Raw genomic sequence first — 24,000 nt, forward strand, 5'->3', positions numbered from 1 at the left:
ATTACGCTTGAGACATTTTGCATGAAATTTTCCTCTCCTGTTATGGATATAGTATGTCTGGAAAGAAAGGCTTGCACAACCCAAAAAGAACAAGACTTCAGAAATGCTTATCATTAATCAATCAAACTTTATTTTATTTTGTACAGCTTACAATCTTACAGCTCATGTTCACAGGAAATCGAGTCAGGCAAATGTCACTCTCCTGAGTTTTGGGTATTGCAAGAATTCCCTTCCAGAAGTTTCTATGATACAGCCAATGGACATAAACTATTTACTAACCACTTTTATAATGACCGGTTTTGTTGTTATGAACGCAACTGAACTCTTACGGCTGCTTTCCCTGTTAGCGTGTGTGTGTGTGTGTGTGTGTGTGTATGTGATTGAGTGTGCGTGTGTGTGAGTGAGTGAGTGTGCGTGCGTGTGTGTATGTGATTGAGTGTGAGTGTGCGTGTGCGTGTGTGCGTGTGAGTGAGTGAGTGTGTGTGCGTGTGTGTGTGTGAGTGAGTGAGTGAGTGAGTGTGAGTGTGTGTGTGTGTGTTTGAGTGAGTGAGTGAGTGTGAGTGTGTGTGTGTGTGTTTGAGTGAGTGAGTGAGTGTGAGTGTGTGTGTGCGTGTGTGCATGTGAGTGAGTGAGTGTGTGTGCGTGTGCGTGTGTGCGTGTGAGTGAGTGAGTGTGTGTGCGTGTGTGTGTGTGAGTGAGTGAGTGAGTGAGTGAGTGTGAGTGTGTGTGTGTGTGTGTGTTTGAGTGTGTGTGTGAGTGTGAGTGTGTGTGTGTGTGTGTGTGTGTGTGTGTGTGAGTGAGTGAGTGAGTGAGTGAGTGAGTGTGAGTGTGTGTGAGTGTGTGAGTGTGCGTGTGAGTGAGTGTGAGTGTGTGTGTGCTCATGACTGCAGGGGCGATGGGTTCGGAGCGAGGCGCGGCCCGACTGTGGTTTTGGAAAGGCTGCTCTCTGGTCTGGGGGGGAAAAAAATGTGAACGATTCCTGCGAGAAAAAATGCGCTTCCTCTTCATGTGAACCGCAGCGCGACTGGCGGGAGCACGTTTAAATTTCAATTAGGTGCTACCGAGCCGGGATGGGGAGGGGGGGGGGCCCAACGTCTCATCGTCTGGAGCCGCCAAGCCGCTAAACGCCAGACGGCTTGTGTCTCGGCGCTTAAATCTAATGTTCTATTATAACGGGTAAGGACCTGGTCTCGTAACCCAAAGAACGCTGTACCTGCGTCCATTTACACAGCTGGATATATACTGCAGCAATGCAGGTTAAGTACTTTGCTCAAGGGATGTAAACGCTGTGTAAAAAGTTGTGCAAGTCGTTCTGGATAAGAGCATCTGCTAAATGCCTGTAATGTATTGTAATGTAATTAAATGTAATGGAATGTAATGTAAAGTGATGTAATGTAATGTAAAGTAATGTAATGTAATGTAATGTATTGTAATGTAATGTAATGTAATGTAAAGTGATGTAATGTAATGCAAAGTAATGTAATGTAAAGTGATGTAATGTAATGTAATGAAATGTAAAGTGATGTAATGTAATGTAATGTAGTGTAAAGTGATGTAATGTAATGTAAAGTGATGTAATGTAATGCAAAGTAATGTAATGTAAAGTGATGTAATGTAATGTAATGTAATGTATTGTAATGTAATGTAAAGTAATGTAAAGTGATGTAATGTAATGTAAAGTGATGTAATGTAATGTAATGTAATGAAATGTAAAGTGATGTAATGTAATGTAATGTAGTGTAAAGTGATGTAATGTAAAGTGATGTAATGTAATGCAAAGTAATGTAATGTAAAGTGATGTAATGTAATGTAATGTAATGTATTGTAATGTAATGTAAAGTAATGTAAAGTATTGTATTGTAATGTAATGTGCGCTGTGCATTAGGGCCGTGCTGTGTCTACCTGGCAGGCTCTGTCTGGGGGCGTCCCGGTGCTTCTCCTTGCTGCGGGGCTTCAGGTGACACTTGGCGTCTTTGATCTTGAAGCGGGCCTTCTGCTTGATGGGCGGAGCCAGGCTCTCTGACGGACAGGCACACACACGGGACGGGCGTTACTCTCCGGCGTGTGAGGTTAGAGTGGATGCTGTGAGAGGCTCCAGCTGGGGTTCCCACTGGGGGCAACTAGGGTGAACCAACCAGCGGGGCTGTTTTACAAGTGCCTGATTTAGCACCTCCGATTTAAACAGGTCTGGGTTGCACGGAGATCACTTCTGCTTAGACAGGTCACTGTACAGTGTTTGGGAAAAATTATTTTTAAAAATAACATTTTCATCAAGCAAAAAAAAAAAAAAAGTTTTGAGAGAGCAGGGTAGTGCTATTTGCACACGGTATGGACAGAGCCGGGAAAGCATGAAACTTTCTAAGAATTAAAGTGAGAGAGAGTGACAAAAAAAGTGACAGGGGAATAGAGTGGTTTTTACAGCTTTCACAAGAAAGTGAGAGGTAGCAGGCGACAGAGATCGGACAGATAGAGACAGGAGAGAGAAAGTGAGAGAGATAGCATGAGAGTTAGAGAGAGGGAGAGAAGGTCAAAAGGGGACAGAAAGGGAAGGGGGCAGAAAGCGAGCGGGCGGGGGCAAACAGGGCGGAGCAAGTCGCCCGTGCCGACCGCGGCGAGTCTGCGACCGGGTCTGAAAAGTTTAAAACGCGGGCTCCTGTCACACAACGGCCCGACGCAGACGAGAGGAATGGATGGAATCAGGAGGCCAAGCGGAGCCAGGGAAGGGAGAGGAAGGGCCAAGCTAAACTGGCCCTCTGCTCTCAGTAATCCAAGGACGCCGCACGGCCGCAGAGGGATCTGTGTGTGCAGCTGCCGCCCCAAGAATCTGACCACGGTTATCAGACAAATAAATCCCGCCAGGAACTGACTGGTAAACAGACCAGAGCGACTCCACCTCAGGATTAACGAGGACTGACACGTCAATTAAAGGGACACGTTAAACGACTGTTTATGGAAGTGGAGGGCAGAGCGCGCTGCACTTTGATTGAACAGACCCCTCGGCAGGACTAAGGAGCCCAGCATGGGGTTGTAGACCGGAGGGGAGGTGAACTGAGGACAGCCGGGAGCGTGTGCGGGGGTGGGTGGGGGGGGTGGGGGGGGGGGGGTAAAGTACGCTCAGCGAACCCGGCGCATCGCGTGACTGTAAACCGCAGTCTGGGTCCGCCCCCCGGGGGCGTCGGGACGTCCCGCGCGCTGCTTTAGCCGGCTCCCGTGCGAGCGGCCCTCGCGTGAGGGGGAACCCGAGCCCTCTGAGAAGGGGCTCGCTGGGGGGGTCGGGTTCCACGCGGGGGCGGATTGATGGGGTTTGTGCGTGTCGCTCCGCGGCGGGACGGGTAGCCAGCGCTAGCGTGCGGGCCCTTTGTTCCCGCCTCCGTCTTTCAGCGGCGCGACCGCCTCACGTGTCCCCCGGCACACAGGGTGCTGAGAGAAACATGGGCCCCCATCACACGCACGGCAACCTACACCTCCGCATCTGAGGGAATTCAGACTCCAGACTTCAGACGTTTTTCAGGGGATGAGAAACCTGAGACGTGGGACTGTGCGGAGGGGGTGGGGGGTGGGGGTGGGGGGGTGGGATGGCGTCACCGGACAGAGCGCGCGGTAGATTCCTGAAACCGAGCTCTGAGGCCGCGTCGCAGGATCGAACCGGCTCGAGCGCTCTCGACGTTTGGCGAGGGGAGGCCCTTGACCTCCGACACCGGTCTCGATTTTCACTTCGTCACATTGGCATCTCTCTCCTTCGGCTTGTGATGCTACGCGCTGAAGGATCAGCCGATCAGTGAGGGACCTGAAGGGCCTGGAATCTCTCTGTCTAAGTCCCGGGAGGTGCACAGCTGTAGAGGCACTGACGGCCCGTGTGACCGGGCTTCAGAAGCACAGGAAGAGAGGGTATGATGTGTGATGAAAAAGCCCAAAATGGCCGCTACCTGCACAGCTGAGGATGGTGGCGGTGGCGGTGGTGTTCCTCTTCTGCGGCACCTTCCCAGACTGCACCGGGACTCCGCAGCTGAGCGTGTAGCTGTTCTCCGAATCTGTGGGAAGGAGACACACACGCGCGCGCACACACACACACACACACACACACACACACACACACACACACACACACACACACACAGAATTAAGCAAGGCAGCCCGAGCCGCACAAACCCACATACACACGTCACGTTTCACGCTAGCGAGGGAAAGGCCCATACGGGCGACCCCCCCCCCCCCCGTGCGAAGGTGACTGAGGTCATCAGACCCGCGCCTGTTTGTCTTGATTAAGGAATGCGAGTCGGGGTGCGGGGGGGGGGGGGGGGTAGGCGTCAGGGTGACAGAGTGCCGTTCGGGGCGAGATGGAGAGCGATTCCGCCCGGCGTCTCCTGGCCGCGAACCGTCCGATGGCGAACGGCGGTGTTTCTCTTGGCCCCCCGCCCCAGGCCCGCCGGTTCACGGGGGGGGATTGTGGGATTGTATTGCTCTTTCTGTTCCTCCATTATCTCAGAGCCCAGCGGAGCGTCTGGAGAGCGGAGCTTGCCATCTGACACGCAGTCAGGAGCCGGGAGGCCGCCGAACGGCGAGGAGAACGCGCCGATCAAACACAGCGCCGGCCGCTCTGCTAAAGGAAACAAACCCCGCGCCAGACTGCCGCGCTGCACTCTCTACCCCCCCACGCCCTCCTCCCCAAACCCCAAACCCCCTCACCAACCCCCTCGACCCCGACCGTGACGTTTTTCCAAAAGAATATTAAAGCATAAATTTTTCGGATCGCGTTGGAGGGGGCGGCGGCGGCTCGTTCTCCCCGGCCCGCGGTTCGAGGGGGCCAACGCAAACAGAGCCGCGGCCCGTTACTAAAGCGCTCAGAGACACGCCGGGGGCGAGTCTGCGGGGAGAGAGAGCGGGGCCAGGACCCCGGGCCTCGCAATCAACATCGCGATGTTCGTCCAGAATCGAATCATCAAAAAGAGATCCGTCATAATTACCCTCAGCGCATGACACGCTATCCGCGTATCCGTTATCGCAATTAACACAATCTCTCTCTCCCTCTCACAAAAAGCACATCCAGGAGTTATTTATAGTCAGCTGAGCATGAATCACGCATATTTCTCTGATTCTTTAAACGTCGGCCTTCCAGGCCAAAGCTGTACAAATAGCTTGCAGGTGGAAGGGGGCTGATTTCCTCTCGGCGAGGTCAGTTTAACTGCAGAGGAGCGATCTCTCCCAGACTCGTTTAAGTCTGTGTGCAGCGGGAGGACGCGTGCGACGAGGCTGTTCGTCCACTAGAGGGCGGAAGAGAGTAAAGGATGTCTGGAGGCTGTGCTCGGCTTTGGCGGAGACGGCCAATGGGAGCGGGGGGGTTCCGGCTGAGATGACCAATCGGAGGGGGGTGGGGGGGGGTTCCAGCGTGGCTGGCTCAGTAGGCGGCCATGGGAGGGGGGGTGATGGTGCGGGAGGGGACCGTGGCGGGGGGAAACGGGGGCGACCCAAACCGACCTGTGGTGAAGAGGGCGTTGGAAGGGCAGGACAGCGAGCACACCTCCGCCCCGCCCGTCTTGGCGCAGCTCAGCTGGGCTCTGGGGGCGGGCTTTCCGCTGGGGAGGCACTTCACCACCTCTGAGAGAGAGAGCCGGGGTCACGTTACCATGACAACCACCGACCCCGCCCACAGCCTCTGACCCCACGGCAGAGGGACCGCAGAGCAGGGTCACGCAATCAGACACGCACACACATGCGCACACACACACACACAGATGTACCTACACTCAGATACACACACATACATATACACACCAACACATGCATTAACACAAAAACAGACTAACACACAGGTAGGCCTACATACACTCACACACAGAGCCTATGGTATAATAATGAGGGCAAGACATAGTCTTACTGTGCAGATACAGAGGGGAAGTGTTGAGGGGCATGGCTGTAGGTATAGGAGTGGGTTTCGGTATAGGGCTGTAGGTGTGGGCGTGTCTGTAATTGTGGGTGTGGCTGTGGGCGGCGTCACGGGCAGTGACAGACAGACGAACCGGTGGGGGGGCGGGGCTTACCGAGGCAGTCCCTCTTGTTCCAGTGCAGCTTGTGCCCGGGCGGGCACATGCACTCGTAGCTGCCCAGCGTGTTCACGCAGCCATGCTCACACCCGCCGTTACTGATGCTGCACTCGTCCACGTCTGCAACACACACACACACACGCACACACACGCACACACACGCACACACACACACACACATGCACACACACACACACACACACGCACACACACACACGCACGTGATTCTCCTTAAATACGTCACAGAACAAAAAAACAATAACACGGATGCCGGCCCCACTCGGTCAGCAGAGAAAGACACGGCACATTCCACGGTCAGCCAGGGCTCCCGAAACCCGTCTCTCCACATACATCAATGACAGGATATGACACGGGGGAAGTGACATCACACATTCCCTATAGTGACATGTCCAGGCGGCAGTGCGGAGCATGTGTGGCCTGATACGGGGAGAAGGGAGGACGGGGGGACGGGGGGGACGGGGGGGACGGGGGGGACGGGGGAACGGCGGGACGGTGGGACGGGGGGGGGACGGGGGGGGACGGGGGGTACCCACCCCCGCAGTGCGTCAGGCCGTACAGCGTGTAGCCTCTCTCGCACACGCACTCGAAGCTCCCCGGGTAGTTTATGCACGTGTGGTCGCACGTCCTCTCGAAGGAGCACTCGTCGATATCTGCCAGGAGGAACACACACACACACACACACACACACACACACACACACACACACACCGACAGAGTCAGTGACACACAGGGAGAGCCTAAGGACACATAAAAGCAAGCCATTTATTTTTTGTTTTGTCTCGCACATTTTATTTATTTTTCCTCTAACGGCCCTAGCTGGCCGTAAGTGGTGTTTAAGTTGCAGGTTGCTCTTGTCCGTGTATGTATATGTGTCTGTGTATATGTGTCTGTGGCCGGGTCGTTCTGATCCGACTGCCCCACACAGACAGAAGCGCCTCTAATCACGGTGGGGGGGGGGGGGTGCACGGGAGCGTGGGGGTTATAATTACAGAGCCTGCACAGCGGGGCCCGGGCTGAGCTAAGTGGACCCGGGGAGCTTTGAAATGGACTGAGCTGACCATGGGGGACCAGACAGGAGCACAGATAATGACCTCTGTGGTCCCATGCCCCAACACAACCACTCCCTGCAGAGCAGATGTGGACCCGTGCTCTCACACACACACACACACACACACACACACACACACGCACACCCACACACACATTCATACAGTCTCCAACACACACACACATGCACACACACTCCGTTACACTGCTTGCTCCCAAACATGTCCGGAGCTGAGCGTCGATCGCTTTCTCTCCTAACGGCCATTAGATTTTATCATGAAGCAGAGTGAAGAACAGGGAGAGAGTGAGGGAAAGAGAGAGAGAGAGAGAGAGAGAGAAATGAAATGATGAAATGGATAGGGGAGAGGCTGGGCAGCTGAAACAGTCATTAGACAGGATGCAATAACCAGCTCGCATTTGAAACAGACAGGCAGGGCCGGGATGAAAATAAACTGCTTCATTACCCACAGGGACCCTCGGTAAACACGCTCACGAGACAGAAAAACAAACAGCGCTTCAGAGACCGTCTTCTGCAGTTCCCCAGAGATTAAATACTGTAATTCTGTCTTCTTAATTGAAACGAGGCAGTTCAACAGACATCATTTTTTAGCTGTACATTGAAAGTAGATTGTGGTTATATATACACACACCTTTTCAATATGTTTCAGCATACTGAACTTTTCCTTTAACCCTTTGACAAGTAGGTTTTTTTATTTTTTTTTATTTCAAAATTCCAAGCCAGTGTTCCAGAACTGCATCGCTTTCAGTTACCAGTAGTGATTGTCACATCAGCATTAGAATGTTCAGTTAGGAGCATTCTAATCACATATTTATGATCTCACACCTTAAAAGGTTAGTCACGTTGCGTCTTTGTGTAAATCAATCGCGCCGCTGCCCGCCTCGCTGCGATCCGCACTGAGCGCGTGCGAGCCCGGGACGGGACGGGTGCGGCCGCGGGGACAGGCGGGGGTGCGCGGGATCGGTTCGGGCCCTCTTAAACCCTCCCGAGCCCCGGCGCTGGCCGTCAGCGCCGCCCGCGCTGATTTACGGCTCTTCTGTCTCTCTGGAAACCAAGTGGTTTTTAACGAGCCGTGCGCCGCAGCGGGCCATGGGACCGGAGCGGGTCCCCGGAGACCCTCTGACAGGGTCAGACACTGACGCACCCTGAGCATGACAGAGCAGGGGAAACACTGTGACATTACAGAGGGAGGGGAGAGAGGGGAGAGAGACAGAGAGAGAGAGAGAGATACAGAGAGAGAGAGAGGGAGGGAGGGAGGGGAAAGAGATACGGAGAGAGAAAGAGAGAGATACAGAGAGAAGAGGGAATGAGTGAGAAATGATGGGAGGGGAGAGAGATACAGAGAGGGAGAGACTGATACAAAGAAAGAGATACGCAGACAAAGAGAGAAGGGAGAAAGAGAAGAGAGGGAGGGAGGGAGGGAGGGAAAGAGAGAGAGAACCTGGGTCTGTCAGAGCAGTGCTGCCAGATCTGGGCCCTGCCAGTGGTCAGGAAAAGACCGGAGTCATGATATTTCACAGGAAAGGCAGCTCTCAGCTAAATAAGTTTAACTTCATAAGGCAGAAATACCCCGGAGCACATCACCAGATACCCTGACCTGGCTCTGACTGTCAGCGCCGAAGGGGAGTTTTACCTGGCAGTGAACACGAGCGGAACGCCTTTCACTCCACTAACAGGACGCTCTGCAGTTTACCCGCACCCAAAAAAAATACGGCTTTGAAAAGTAATTCTGTTCCTTGACTTTTTTACGGAATTGTGGGGTCCCATCGCAAGACAGAATTCGGCACAGCCCCCGCATTTGAAAGTTGCTGATAAAATACTCCAAAAAAGACGCTCAAGACATTCGCGATGGAGGACTGGACGAGCCAAAAAAACCAGCAGGAACCACGGTACACCATCTTCAAACATAAAGGTCCCATAAATGGCTTAGGAGAGGCTGAACTACGCAGTAAAAAATACTGTAAACCAGGACCCAGGAGAAGACCGAAGGCCAGCCGGAGAGCAGGCCCAGCGCGGGGGACGCTGGGATTGTTTCCCATTAGAGAGACAGTAATTGGAGGAAATGGGAAGTGAATGTGAACATGCCAGAGCTGTCACAGGGAATGAGAGAGGCCATCTCTCTGTGAAGGGGGTGGGGGGGGAAGGGGGGGTGGAGAGGCCATAGAGCCCTCTGTCTGGAGCACATTAGAGCCCAGGCTAGAGCACGTTTATGCAGAGACTGCCTGCTGTAAATCACCTCTGATTGTCCATAAAAATAGCCCTCTCTCTATCTCTATTTCTCTCATTATCTGCATCTCTCCAGCCCTCCATCTGTATCTCTCTCGCTTTGTAACGTTCCCTCTCTTCATTTGTCTCTCTCTCTCTTCATCTATCTCTATTGGTATCTTTCTCTCTCATTATCTGTATCTCTCTCCCTCTATCTGTATCTCTCTCTCTGTTCATATCTCTCTCCCTCTGTATCTGTCTCTGTATCTGTGTATCTGTATCTCTCTCTCTTCATCTATATCTCTCTATCAGTACCTTTCTCTCTCTCTGTATCTCTCTCACAAATTCAAAGTGCTATGAAATACACTTGTAAATATGGTCAAAGCATATGTACAAAATTGTACTTGAACGTGAATGCAGATTAATCTGAATAATTGCTATAGCTAACTGTGGTAACAGCAACAACGACAGCAACTGTCATATCAACGCTAATAATAACATTACCCTCTCTCATACAATCGCTCGCTACACCACTTATCACACTGGACCCCCTCCCACGCCCTGTAAGTTCAGTATGAATGTTAGCAGTAATTGGGAGTAGCCTATTTTAAGTTATACAACTGTGCACAGTTGTACGAGAACATTGCACACTATAATTAGTCACAGGCACACACACAATTTTTCTTCTCCACCTACTATTAATTGAACCTTTCCTTACCAATTCAGAATACACATTTATTTGAGGCAAAGCAGTGCCCACTTGAATCAATGTTCAATCTTCATGCAAAATGTGGAGGGAAAAAAATGGATGGCAAACAGTTATTTATCATTTCCCACTTCTCGAGGTTAACTGGAACACTGAAACATTCAAACCAACATGTGTGTGCGCACGTGTGTGTGTGTGTGTGTGTGTGTGCGTGTGTGAGTGTGTGCGCGTGTGCAAGTGTGTGTGTGTGTGTGTGTGTGCGAGTGAGTGGGTGTGTTGAGGAGGCAACGCTGTCCTGTTTACTTATCTGTCACCCTGGTCATTTCTAATAAACAGGCTGCAGGCTGCCGCTCTGTCTCACAGTGCTGACAGCTGATAGGCCCGGGCCCTGTGGTGGGACTGCAGGAGCACGCTGCTGCCCGAGCCGCCCTGCAGCGTCCGCGCTGACTCACCCCTAACGCAGAGACCACCCCCTTCTTCTTACATAACGACAACATCCTCTCCAGCGGCTGAGCGCGACCTTTCTGGACTCCTCTCACCTCCTTTTACGGACCGCCCGGCTCTCCGCTCGTCAGCAGACCGACTTTCACCTGCTTTTTTTACCTCAGCGATTCAGTCCACTGTCCTGACCGCTGCGTTCCATCCAATCGGGGGGGCTCGTTAATGAACCACATGACTCGTGGAAGATTCTCGTTTTTTCCCCCCCTGGCAGGCCAAGGAAAGGGCCTGAAATCATAACCGCATGCTCACAGAACCCGTCCCCCCGGACCGCGCGGACGCAGAATCAACTCAGTTCTGCGGCCGGGCTGTTTTCACCGCGATGGCCGCGATGGCGTTTGTGCTCCCAGTGTTTATTTCTTAAAAAAAAAAACGGCTGAACGTTCACTGTAGGAAAGAGCCCAAACGCTTATTTAACAAATCACCCACAAGCACATTAAACCCACAGGCGACCCTGCTCCTAAAACACACAGCTTTACGGCCACAAAACCCATAAACTGCGCACTAAAGGTTTTACTGCCACGCTCTGATTTCATTTATCGGCGCACGGCTTACACGGACGGGACGCCTCTCGACGGACGAGCGGCAGCCGCCGGACAACGAGAACGACCTTCTCCTGCAGCCGTCGGAGCGCGAACGAACCGCGACACCAGATACGGTTTCGTTTTCCACACGCGCACACGTCCTGAGGAGACGGAAAGCACCGGAATATTCACAGAGATATGATACGCGAGGCCCCTTTGTGGATGGTGAGAATAACAAAAAGGAGAGAGAAAGCATATCTTTAAAAAAAACATCTGCGCCGCGAGCCCTCTCTCTGCTCTCCGTATTTACCGCGCGCTAACACGCGTTCTTGGCAGCGGACCGTACGGTAGCTCACGGGGATGTCAGCGTTGTCCTCGCCGTATATTTTTTTAAAAAAAACCCTCAAGCATAGGAGGTCAGCCTTCTCCCCTGCGGAGAATCCACTGCAGTTTTAGTCTCGACTGCAGCTCGCAGAGAGATCGGGTAAAGATAACGCTGTGAAAGTTAATTCAATTAAACGCCTCAGATCAATACAATTATTAGATGCCTAATCGTGGAATCCAAATGGCACCTTCGGGTGTGGCAATGTGCAGTCCAGGGGCGTGTCCATAAGGCAGTGAGGTAGCAGGATGACCCGCCCCAGCAGCCCCTGAAGAGCGCATCGTCTGTAAGCGCCAAGACCGCCAGAGCGTAAAACACAGACACGGCCATTAAAAAAAGGACCGCAGTACCCCCGAGCCACTGACAGCAAACCACCGGAGCGGAGCCGCACACTCTCACACTCGCGCACTCACACACTCTCACACTCGCGCACTCGCACACTCGCACACTCGCACACTCGCACACTCACACACTCACACACTCACACACTCGCGCAGAAGCTGAGAATATTACAGCCGCGTCTCCGGGAGGGACGTGGGGGGGGCGGGCGTAACGTCATCACCGACCCCCGGGGGAACGAAAGAACGGCGGGACGGTGCGGCGCGCTCTCTTTACCCCCCCCCCCCCACCCCCCCCCACCAGCCGGTCCCGTCCGCAGGGTACCGGCGCGAGGCGAACAGTCGCAGCCTCCGCCGCCTCTCAAATCCCACAACATGCCGCTTTAATGGGATAATTAGCACAACACTGCTATGCACTTGGCAGGCAGGCCTGTTGGACTGGTGCCACTGATGGTGATTAATCACCCCCCCCCCCCCCCCCCACCCCAAACCCGCTGCTTTCATATTTGGACTCCCTCGTGTTAACGCTTCCTAATACACGCTGCACGCAGGCACTAAAAGCAGCTACTGCCGCACCGTCTGCTTACATCTCAGCACTGACGTGTTAACGCCCTGTAACTACTGAACACGCACTCTCTTCAGCCCCGCAGCATATGCTGTAGATTAGCCCCTTTGAAGAGCGTGTTTTTCTGGAATGTTCTTTCAAAATTCTAAGCCAGTGTTCCAGAACTCCATCGCTCTCAGTTACCAGTAGTGACTGTGACATCAGCATTAGAACATTCAGTTAAGAGCATTCTAATCACGTGTGACCTCACGCCTAGAAGAGTTAATTGCCCTTGCCTTGACGAGTCTGGAAGTCGCACAGGATATTACGACCCTGTATAAATTTATGAGTGCTTATAAATTTATTTGAGGGGAGCTCTGAGGAAACTACCAGCGCCTCTGAAGCGAGGCCAGGGCACATTACCCGGCCAATCCGGAATGTTCCGCCACGCAGGCGGGGTGCTGGACTGAGAGCTGGGGATGTGGCTCGCGGGCCGAGGCCAACAGGCAGTCCTTTCCTGTCACGCTATTTCCGATTGGCGGGTGGGTATGTTGGCGGACGTCGTAGGCGTTGCGCGGACTGCTATGCGAGAGTTTCTGCTTAAAACTTACAGGAGCCGAGCCCGGTTCTGGTTCTGTACCCAGACGAGGATGGCGGAGAAAACCCGAGCTTATAGTGAGAGAGGCAGAGAGCGTTTCTTACGCGGCCCTCCGCTACTGGCAGGCATTAAGCAGTCATTATGACCAATACCACAGAGAGATGAAGACGCTAGGCTAACGCAGGCTAACGTCTCCTTAGCCGCGCCCCGGCTACCCCGGAACGCGCTCGAGGAACAGAAAGGGGAGCGTGAGCAACAAAGGGGGGGGGGGGCGTTCAGCGGGAGTTTGGACGGATGACAAAAGCACTCCCGGGCACCGGCTTTAATAAAGTGGTCTGCTCTTTGAGCGCGGCCCCCGCCCCCGGCGTCCCGCTGCGGCCTGTAATCTGGAGCCGCCATTCAGCGGCCGTAAATAACCCTGGATTGCGATTTTTTTTTTTGGGCGTTTACGGCCCCTAACCGAGGTGAAAGAGACACTTTTAAAAAGTTTTTACAATCGCACGTGTAAGTTCGCGACCCTTTGGCCTTGTTCAGACGCCTCTGGTTCAAGTATGGAACTGAACTGAAGGTGAACTTGAAACCTGACTGAACGGTTTCCAAAAAAGCAAAAGAAGAAAAAAAAAACGCTTTTTAAAGTTGAATCGAAGCGCATATCCAGCGCGGAGGAGGGAGTTGCTTCTTGTTTTTTTATTTATTTCGGAGGAGTCCCCGGGGGAAGTGTCTTTGCCACGGGGGGGGGGGGGGGGGCGTGTCCGTGGAGGTGACGGACAGCTGTCACTCACCCTGGCAGCTGCGCTCGTCGGTCAGCAGCTTGTGGCCCTTCTGGCAGCTGCACTCGAAGCTGCCCACCGTGTTCCTGCAGGAGTGATCGCAGCCCCCGTTGTTCTCCTGACACTCGTCTATATCTGCAGGGAGAGGGGGAGAGAGAGGGAGAGAGAGAGAAAGAGGGACAGAGAGATGAGTCAGATGAATCATGTCCCTGCTGAGTTGAAATGGTCAGTGGACAGCACAGCACAATTAAACATTTCCTGAAAAAAGGCAAAGTCTCCAGAAATGGCAAATAATGAATTTGTACTTGTGGCCGTGCTCTATGGCACAGCCCACGGACGGGGCGGAGAGGCTGTGGAGGTGGGCACGGACAGCCCACTCCTTCGACTCTGAGTAAAAGCAGCTCCTCAGTGCGGTTAAACCAGCAAAATGCACCTGCTCCACCTCCCCAGTAATAAGCCTGAAGATGTACAACTACTAGAAACCACCGAGTGCTTCATTGTTCACACCTGTATTCAGTATCCCACCTATGTTCTATATCGTAATGTGTTTTGTCCAATTGATTTTCATTGTTATTCACATTGTAGCCCTGATTTCATTCTCTCTGTTACTTTCCTGCTCAGTGCAAACACAAAATCAACCACAAAATGGTGAGCTGTACAGGGCCTGTCCTGGACCAGGCCTGTGCTGGACCAAACCTGTGCTGAACTGGGCCTGTGCTGGACAGGGCCTGTGCTGGACCAAACCTGTACTGGACCGGGCCTGTAGTGGACCGGGCCTGTGGTGGACCGAGGCCTTACTGGACTGAACTACTAGTCCCAGCTCACCATCCAGGCCCACCTGGAGTAAAGCAGCGCCAGTCACCTGCACAGGCCCCGCCCCCTGGGAGGAGCTGTAACCGTGGGCGGAGCCGTAACCGCCAGCGCAGCTGTCCGTCCGCCAGGTGCGCCCATTCATTAGCACTCAGAGCCGCGGTGCGGTCTGCGCCCCCCCGACCCACAATGCAAAGCGGGCGCGGGAGCCGCGTACGGGGAACAATGAGCGCTCGGGATCCCCACAACCGCAGTGCCCGCCAAACTGCTGTCTGTCAGAGGCTCTGATTTCACACGCAGATTTCCCCTCTCACCCCGGCCCGGGCGTCCACTCCTCCTCTCTGGGAAGGGGGCGGGGGGGGGGTAATTTCGGGCGGTGTAATATTCTCGTGTGACGGACGGGTGGGTGAGTGTGTGGGGGGGGGGGGGGGGGTTCGGGGCAGTAGGAGGAGAATGGCGTGGCAGATTACACAGGATAAGCCCGTTTTGATTGGTGTCGTAAGTGATGAAAACTGCCGGAGATTAGCCAAAGCCTTTGAGCCGGGAGGAAGTGGAGCACAAAGCAGCATGGGAAAATTGCCAAGGGGAGGCGCTCGGCGGCCGTGGGGGCCGTGGGGGCCGCGGGGGCCGCGGGGCCCGACAATGGAAGGGCCGGCGGGAAACAAAACGCCTGAGCCCCTCTGTGTGCTCGCCCCCCCGCGGGACGAGCCCCGCCCCCTTTCCCAGGCCCCTGGCAGTTATTCCCCCTCTCACCCCTCCCACAGGGGCGAAACGTCTCTCTCGCGTTAAACCCCACGTCCTTAAACGCATTTAAACGGACGGGGGGGCCGAGGGAACCCCCCTTCCCCTCGTTTCCGTCGCCTCCGCGGACCAACCCGATAAGATCCTCTCGCGCTTTTTTGTTTTTTAAACCAGAGAGAATATGGGTGAAATCGGGACCGGAATAAAAGGCGAAGGAAAGGCTCTCGCCGCTGCGGCTGCTTGCCTTTTCCCGCTCGGCTGACCTATTTGGCTCCCGACTGGACCGCCTCCGCTGACTAATCCCTCGCTGAATCCGTGTTTAACAACGCTCTTCAGTCACGCCTGCCTCACGCTAATCCCTGTTTACCCCCGTGCTGAAAGGCGCCGATCGCCTGGCTCTTAATTAATAATTGCTATCTTTGTGGCTCGCGATATTTCCTAATCGCCGCTTCGTGGAACGGGGCGTTATGATATTATTCGCCCACGCGTGAAAGCCATCGCACGCTAAATGTTGCCAGCTAATCCCCTGACGCGTCACACTTCCCCTGTCTGTCCCCTCCTCACCTCGGAACGCTGCCCCCTTTTATGACCCGACGACCTCCGACCCCCTCAGCGGCCCGTGCCATTGGCTGAGGGAGCTCGTGAGCAGGTCAAGGGCCACCTCCTTAAAACTTATTTGAACGCCTCTTTAAAGGGTGTTTGTCCTTTTTGAAAACAGTGGAAGTGAAAGATAAGCAAGCATCTCTTCTCTTACCATTCCTCCCAAATCCCCCCCCCCCCACCCCACCCCCCTTTTCCCAAATGTGTCCTGCATGTCCTCCTGATTGCACCCCTCCCCTCTACCCAGCAAGCTCACAAAAAAAATGCACAACTGTCAATCAAACACCCACAAGCACTGCCATCCCCGCACTGGCGTTCTCTCCTTAATTACCTGCTTGGAAAAACAGGAGGATAATAAGCATGGTGTTCGACGGGCCATAATGAACCATTCGAGCGGAAACAAATAACATGCACTTCAGCATCTTGAAATGATAAAATTGACAGAGAGAGAGAGAGAGATAAAGACAGAGATGGAGATGAAAAATAAAACCACATTTCAGACACTAAAAGATGATACCACCCCCCACCGCGTTTGCCCCAATACCCCCCTTAGCCAAACTAATGGAGCCTTAGCACAGCAGGTACTGTAAATACAGAGAGGTTCCACAGGGCTGCTGTGGCCAGGCTGCAGTACGCTCTTTCAGTGCAGAGACTGTGGGATTATGAAGGGCAGTAAAGAAGCCACACGGTGGTCTAACTACACACTGCTACTGGCCTCCTGTAGCCTCACAGTGGATCTGAATCAGGCCAGTACCGTGTTCATACAGTGGATCTGATTCAGTCCACTACAGTGTTAACACAGTGGATCTGAATCAGGCCAGTACCGCATTTATACAAAGCACCTGATTCAGACCAGCACAGTGTTAATCAGGCCAGTACAGTGTTAACACAGTGGATCTGAACACTCACGCTCACACGCTGCTCACACAGCGCACCGCGCACCGCTGCCTATCGTGAGCCTGACTGCAGACGTATCGGCTGAGGCAGAAGCCCGGCGATCATCCTCCTCTCCCCCCCGACGGGCAGCCAGGCAGACAGAGGCGCTCGTTAGCGAGCCGGCTCTAATCACGGCTCCGCGCACACACACACACACACACACGCGCTGCCAAGCTCGTCCGCGCGGAGGACGGGGGCTTAATGAGTTACGCCAGGCGCTCGCTCGTCTTCGCAGCCGCCAGTGAAATAAACACCAAAAAAAAAATGTGAACACACTCAAACTCAAACTGCCCTAAGGGGCAAAGAAGAGAACGGCAGAATTAATTATCAGGATTTTCTTTTTTGTAATAAGGTAGCAAATGACAGGATTTAGTCAGCATTTTCATTGTCTGTCGGCAAAAGGCAGAGCTTTATCATTGTTAGTGTTTATTTGGTAGATGCCCTGATTCAGAATATCTCAGGAAATATCCTGAAGAAAAATTTCTTGTTTTTATTTTTTCGTCTGTATTTTCTCCCAATTTGGGATGTCCAATTTTGAAGACGAGCACAGGCCCTGCAACAGAACACAAAGTCAAGCTGCCGCTCAAGCCGACAGACTGTGACTGCCCTAATGACCAGAGCAGTGACTGTGACTGCCCTAATGACCAGAGCAGCGACTGTGACTGCCCTAATGACCAGAGCAGTGACTGTGACTGCCCTAATGACCAGAGCAGTGTCTGTGACTGCCCTAATGACCAGAGCAGTGTCTGTGACTGCCCTAATGACCAGAGCAGTGACTGTGACTGCCCTAATGACCAGAGCAGTGACTGTGACTGCCCTAATGACCAGAGCAGTGTCTGTGACTGCCCTAATGACCAGAGCAGTGTCTGTGACTGCCCTAATGACCAGAGCAGTGTCTGTGACTGCCCTAATGACCAGAGCAGTGACTGTGACTGCCCTGTTGTTCAGACCAGTGACTGTGACTGCCCTAATGACCAGAGCAGTGTCTGTGACTGCCCTAATGACCAGAGCAGTGACTGTGACTGCCCTGGATGCTGCCATAACACAGTCAGCACTGGCGCGGGCCTGAAACAGTGCCTTAACGGGACGAGGCACCCAGCAGCCCCACAACACATTCCTAGGGTGGTGCGCACTTCAATCAGTCCTATAGTTCCACAGGGGGTGGACAAAAACTAAAGACTGAGTTCAGATAAGCAGGCTTGTCTTGTTACTTTTGGTTGTTCCCTTTAGAGTTATTTTTTTAAAGGAAGAAAAGTAATATATTTATGGAAACCAGACAAAAATAAATTCAAATGGAGAGCAGCACTTATTGCGTTGTGCAACGGGGCACCAAGCCCGCTAATCCCTCAGAAACGGCCAACTCGAGACTTTGGGGTATTTTTTTTAAAGATTCCGCTTTCCAATTTTTATTAGGCTTTTCGCAAGAGTATATTATTTTTAATAAGAGCGGCTAATCCGGGATACGGAGGACTTTTCTTCTTCAACACAACGAAACAAACAAGCGGACAAAATGATGAACGACCGGTGCGTCATTCGAGGTGAACGCTGTTGAATGTTCCCGCGAAGGCCCTTCTCCGGAAACCCAATAAATATTATCGCCATGCCGTTGTTCAGCTCGCCGTTACAGCAAACAGAGAGGAATTTAAGACTGCTTTACGAGGCTTTGGCTGTGTCGCGAGACGTATAAATATCCACCGCGGCTCGTACTGATCTTTCTCAGGGAACGGCCCGCCGCTTCCACGCGAAGCTTCATCGCAGGTACACAGAGGGAGGGGGGAGCACGGCACCGAGGGGCTTCCAAAACAACAGATGTCCTGCGTACGCGCCTGTTCCACGAAAGCGGGACTCCTCATTGGACGGTGGCCACTCGCGTATTAAAAGATGAGTCCCAGCTGGAGTATCGCTGAATTGCACTGTATTCTTACAGTATGTACTCCGGTTTGTCCAATCAGAGTGCAGTCCTGCCGTGATTGAGAAGCCCAGCGGGGAGGGCTGTGTAGCTCGGCTGCAGACCACACCACAGGAGGGCAGACGGGGCGGGGGGGGGCGGGGATTGTCTTTTCCCTCCACAATGGGTGCAAGACGTCGCAGGTTTGACAACGGCCTTACAACGCACCAGGGAAACCGAAAAAAAACCAGGAGATACAGACCAGAGGAGCAGTGAGGAGCCATTCTGTTATTCATTCGCTGATCGGGCTCCCAACGTAAACTGTGATGTCACAGTGCTGAAGGCTATTCAGGCTGGCAGCGACCCTCATTCTGACCCAGGAAGAGGGACTCGTGCAAGAGCGCTGAATGCTGGGATTTGCGGTCCAGCAGCCAGTGCTACGAGCACAGGGAGGGTTGCCTCTGCTGGTCCCCGGGAGGGGGAGGAAGGAGTGGGCTGGGAGGGGGGGGAACCTGCCCCAGGTGCCCGCGCGCGTGATGCACCGCATAACTCATCTCCAGCCCACGCCGCCGCAGATGTTCCCGCTAATCACACATCTGGAAACATTTCAGGATCGCCTTCCCCCCTCTCCCCCTCTCCCCCTCTGCCCCTTCCTCCGCTCCCCTCTCTCTCGGCCTACATGCAAACCCTGCAATAAAACAACCCCTCCATTAACGCGTCCGTCAGCGGGAGTGGAGGCGCGTCTGGCCCGGCGGCCGCAGCCAGACCACGGGGGGGGGGGGGGGGGGGGCGTTCGATCCAACCGCTCGGATTCAAACGTTTCGGGGGGAAAGCTTCGCGCCGCGGCGATTACACGACGGGGGGCGCGCGTGATGTCACCGCCAAACGCACCGCGACGCGTAACGCGCGGCGTCTCTCCGCGCGGGATCTCCCTCACCCCGACGCCGGCGTAACTATTTTACAGCCGGCCGTTTCTCGCTCGCCCTCCCTGTCATTACCAAATATAACGCATTAAGAAAAAGCGCAGGGTCCTCCATCAACGGATCTGTATCGGGTTACAGAGCTACCGTGCTTCACAATGGCTGTGATGCGTAATGGCCATGACCAATCAGCTCATCTTTATCTCACACGACATTCCACACAGCTAACGCAACCGCTAACAAATGTACATGTCACCTGAGAAATCGCACGCAGTCCTGCAGTGACTGAGATCCTGTTCCCCGATGCCCTAGAGACATTTCCCATCGGAACATCAGGCACATAAAGGTGATATTCGTGAGAGCTTTGCGACTGATATAATGAAGACGGGGTTCCTAGGGTCAAAGGTCGCTTTCTGAACTCTGACCTCCCCACGGCTCTGCCACCCCTCAGCACTAGCAATATTGGCACCGCAGAACAGAGGCAGGACCCCCCCAACAAGTCACTGTCCCAGCAAATTGTTTGCACTGTTGTCATAGTGACAGGCCCTGGTCACAAGCCCCAAACCCAATCCTCCAACAGACCACAAGGCTCCAAAGAGAAAAGACCAGGCGTCCTGCCTGTATCAGGCAAGGCCGAGACAACCCAAAAATAAAAATAATTATGCATATGTGTGTACGTATAGATATGTATACACACACACACACACTACATGGATATCCTCATAATATACACGGGCCTTTCTGGTAGCCGTAGAGCCACAGTGCTGTGAGTAAGGGTATCTCTCTCTACGACACAGGGCCGGCTCGGAGCCCCGAGCAGCCACAGAGCACAGAGCCTTCAACGCGTACGGCACAGCTGAACTAAATCAGGAGCTTTAATAGCCTTTCTGAGGAGAAGCAGAAGTTTGGAGGACACGGGCGTTGAGTGCTTCTGCTGTTTTATAAGCTGCAGGAGAGGGAGGGGAAGCCCTGTTTCTGTGAGAGGGGGCGACGCTCGGTAGGAGAGGAGAGGCTGAAGCAGCAGGAGCAAGCAGACTGACTGCTGTGGATCACTGTGAAGATGCACTGGGATGGGATGGGAAGCGCTACACGCGGTCAACATGAAACCAAGTTCAGGGGCTATTAAATGACTGAGTGAACATGCAGCCAGAGATCCTATACTGTTATAATGAGCTTTATTATAATAACGCAACTATTGGAAAACTAGCAGGCCTGTCAGAAATTGTGTACATGTGTGTGTGTGAGTGTATGTGTCTGCACGTGTGTCTGTATTTGTGTGTGTGTGCGTGTGCGTGCGTGTGTATCCGTGACTGTGTGTGTGTGTCTGTGTGCGTGCATGCGTGTCTGTGGGCGTGTGCGTGCGTGCGTGTGTATCCGTGACTGTGTGCGTGTGAGCGTGTGTATGTGACTGTGTGTGTGTGAGCGTGTATGTGTGTGTATGTGTGTGCGTGAGTGTGTGTGTGTGTGTGTGTGTGTGTGCGTGCGTGCGTGTCTGTGTGCGTGTGCGCGTATCCGTGACTGTGTGCGTGTGAGCGTGTGTGTGTGTGCGTGCGTGCGTATCTGTGACTGTGTGCGTGTGAGCGTGTGTATGTGACTGTGTGTGCGTGCGTGCGTGTCTGTGTGCGTGTGCGTGCGTGTGTATCCGTGGCTGTGTGCGTGTGAGCGTGTGTATGTGTCTGTGTGTGCGCGTACACATTTCTGGGTCAGGTGGAGGAGAGACAGGTAAGTTTCCCCCTCTCTCTCTCTCCTTTCTTCACTGTAGTGATAAATGGGTTGTCACATCCCAGAAGGGATGAACGTCTCACACACAATTTACTGAGCCCTGAGGTGGGGGGCCAGTGAAATTATCTGGGCGGGGCCGAGCCTCACCGCCCGTCACAGGCTGCCCGTCCATCCGTCTTCCCCACTCAACGACCCCCCCCCCCCCCCCCCCCGCCAGCCACCGGAACAAGAGGAGAGAAAAAGGCATTTTTCTTCGTCAGACGCAGTCTTGTCCGGACACAAGTCAGAGTCAGACGGGGAACGGGGGGGGGGGGGGGGGGGGGGGGGGGCAGGTCTGGCTGAACTTGACATTGAGTCGGCATGACGGCACCAGGTACGGGAAGAAAGGGTGATGTTTTTCCCCCCAAACTTCTTCCCCGCTCGGAGCCCGGGATCGGCTCGTCGGCGTCCCGAAACGCCATGGCGTAAAAACCTCACCCCCCACACCCCGGGGGGCTCGAATCGGTAAAGCGTCTGTGAGCGGGAGCAGGGTTGCGAGCGCTCGTAAATAAATGAGGGTGACGTGCGCTCGGCTCTATTCATAATAGGACGAGGCCTTGAAAGCCCTCCGAGCTCCAGCAGGTATTTAAGACTCCGCTCCAGCTCTCCTAAAAGGTGCTAAAAGGTTCTGCGGTTTCCCCTGACTGGAGGGATAATGGAAGTGGATTTATGAAGAAGACACCGCTTCGGGGGGGGGGGCGGGGGTGGCGGTGGTAGACTACAGAAATAAAACACAGGCCCTAGATTTACCCATTACATCAGCACGTATTACCGCATATATCACTCATTCAAACGTGCCACTTAATCACAGGCTCATTCCACTGCACTTCCTGCAGGAACACAGCAGAGTTAACCCTTTACGGTGTGAGATCACAAAACGCGATTACAGTGTTCTTAAATGAACCTTCTAATGCTGATGTAACAGTCACCACTGGTAACTGAAAGCAGTAGAGCTCCATTCCAAAAAATCTTCTCTTCAAAAAGGTTAAGACTGACTCGATAATTTTCACAGACTGTAATGTAAGGCTAGTGTCCAGTTTTTTTTCTCGCATCATCTACTAAATATTGTCGTTTTCACATTTGGGACAAACGTCCTCCGGACCAATCGTCTGTGTCTCCTCACACACACAGAACGCCCTTGGATTTCTACGTAATGATTTCAAAAGATGAGTGCTAATGCAAATTACTACTATTGTTCGGAGACGAATAGTAGAAATGTGTTTAAGTGTCCACTCGGTTTGGTCTGATAAAATGGCTTATGATGCGCGCTCAGGGGAGAGGGGTGCAGAAGCAGCTCCCGCCGGCCGCAGCGCTGGCACTGGCGAGCAGCGCGGCGAGGGGGCGATCTCTTCGCGTGAGACGCGCGAGGGGGCCCGGGGCCGGCGGGGGCCGGTGGGCCTCACTGTCCAAACAGCCCAAAGTTTGCCCATGTGTCTCGCGGCGGGGCCCAGACGGCTCGCCCCGGGCGTCTCCGCACGTACGCGCGACATTCTCCGCCCGCGTGACGGCGCCGCGTCCCTCCTCCTCCTCCTCCTCCTCCTCCTCTCTCTACTCCAGACCCAGGAAGAGGCGGGCGGGTCACATGACCATGCCGCGTCGCCGGAGCCGTCCCGGGCCCTCACGTGTTCGCGCACGCGCCTTCAGTGCACGTGGAGTTGACCTATCCCCTCCGCCCGTGCGATTTTGTTTTTTTTTTTAAGGGGGGGGGGGGTTAAAACCCCACCTCTGCCAACCAATCACCTAGCTGCACCAAGCGCCCATTACCTCATGTCTTCTTGCTATCTCTGCCTTCTCCACCTCGCATACAGTGAGACAAACGGAGGAAAATCTGGGTCACGGCCATTTGCGATCGGACAGAGCCGGAATGGAGCCGGCAGGAGCCGGAATGGAGCCGACAGGAGCCGAAATGGCAGACCTTTTGTTCGCTTACGTGCACAACACTGACCCAAAGTCTCCGGACGGGACTATCAGAAAGCGACGTTTCCTGGGAAACAGACCCAGGCTGTGTGAATCCTGAGTGCGTGTGCGAGAGGCTCGCTCTCGTTCCTCTTTCTGTACGCCGCGTTCAGCTCAGCCGGTGGCTTCAGGGGCCGCGCGCTCCGCAATCTGTTCCCGTCTTCAGCGCTCTGACGTTAACAAGGCCGCCTTCAAGCGCATACCGCCGCATATAAATTGTTTTATTTTCCACTGAGCGACCCGGAGGTCAAATTGTTGAGTGCAGTTATTTATTTAGAGAAAACCCTGCGCTATTTTGTGTACAGGCCATTTATCTGGAGTTTGACTTTGAGAATCAAGGGGAGAGGCGGGCGGGCGGGGGGGGTTGGGGGGGGGGGGGATGTTATCGGTGCCAATGAAGAAATTCGGAAGTGGAACGCTAGGAAAACAACGTTAAAAGGCAAAAAAAACCGAAAAGGGATCGGCGGCCCGTCCCGTGGCGGGAGAGTTGGTTTTGGCTCCAGATCAGTCCAGACCGCGCGGCCGGCTGCCCGTGACCGCTCAGACGCCGTGGTGGGCAGGACCCGACCGGGCCGGAGATGTTTCTCTGATGTGAGTCGCTGGCGTGCGTTCGGTTCAGGGCAGACCGCACGGACCGCGGTTGCCCGGGGCGACGGACTCCGCCAAACCCAAAGTCACCCACAACTCTCAAAGAG

At 53.8% G+C, this 24,000-nt stretch overlaps 1 protein-coding gene across 1 annotated transcript in view; it reads right to left on the reverse strand.

The window, feature by feature from the left end:
* Positions 1-24,000, reverse strand: part of LOC118219225 (signal peptide, CUB and EGF-like domain-containing protein 1) — a 71,863-nt gene that overhangs the window by 5,425 nt on the left and 42,438 nt on the right. Inside the window, exons 8-13 of the mRNA XM_035402227.1 lie at positions 13,706-13,828; positions 6,596-6,712; positions 6,039-6,161; positions 5,476-5,595; positions 3,927-4,031; positions 1,903-2,019 (exon numbers count right to left, since the gene is read on the reverse strand). Of these exons, the coding sequence (XP_035258118.1) occupies positions 1,903-2,019; positions 3,927-4,031; positions 5,476-5,595; positions 6,039-6,161; positions 6,596-6,712; positions 13,706-13,828 (705 nt within the window). The remainder of the gene's footprint in view (positions 1-1,902; positions 2,020-3,926; positions 4,032-5,475; positions 5,596-6,038; positions 6,162-6,595; positions 6,713-13,705; positions 13,829-24,000) is intronic.

The sequence above is a fragment of the Anguilla anguilla genome, chromosome 19 (assembly GCF_013347855.1).
Source record: "Anguilla anguilla isolate fAngAng1 chromosome 19, fAngAng1.pri, whole genome shotgun sequence".
Classification (NCBI taxonomy): Eukaryota; Metazoa; Chordata; class Actinopteri; order Anguilliformes; family Anguillidae; genus Anguilla; species Anguilla anguilla.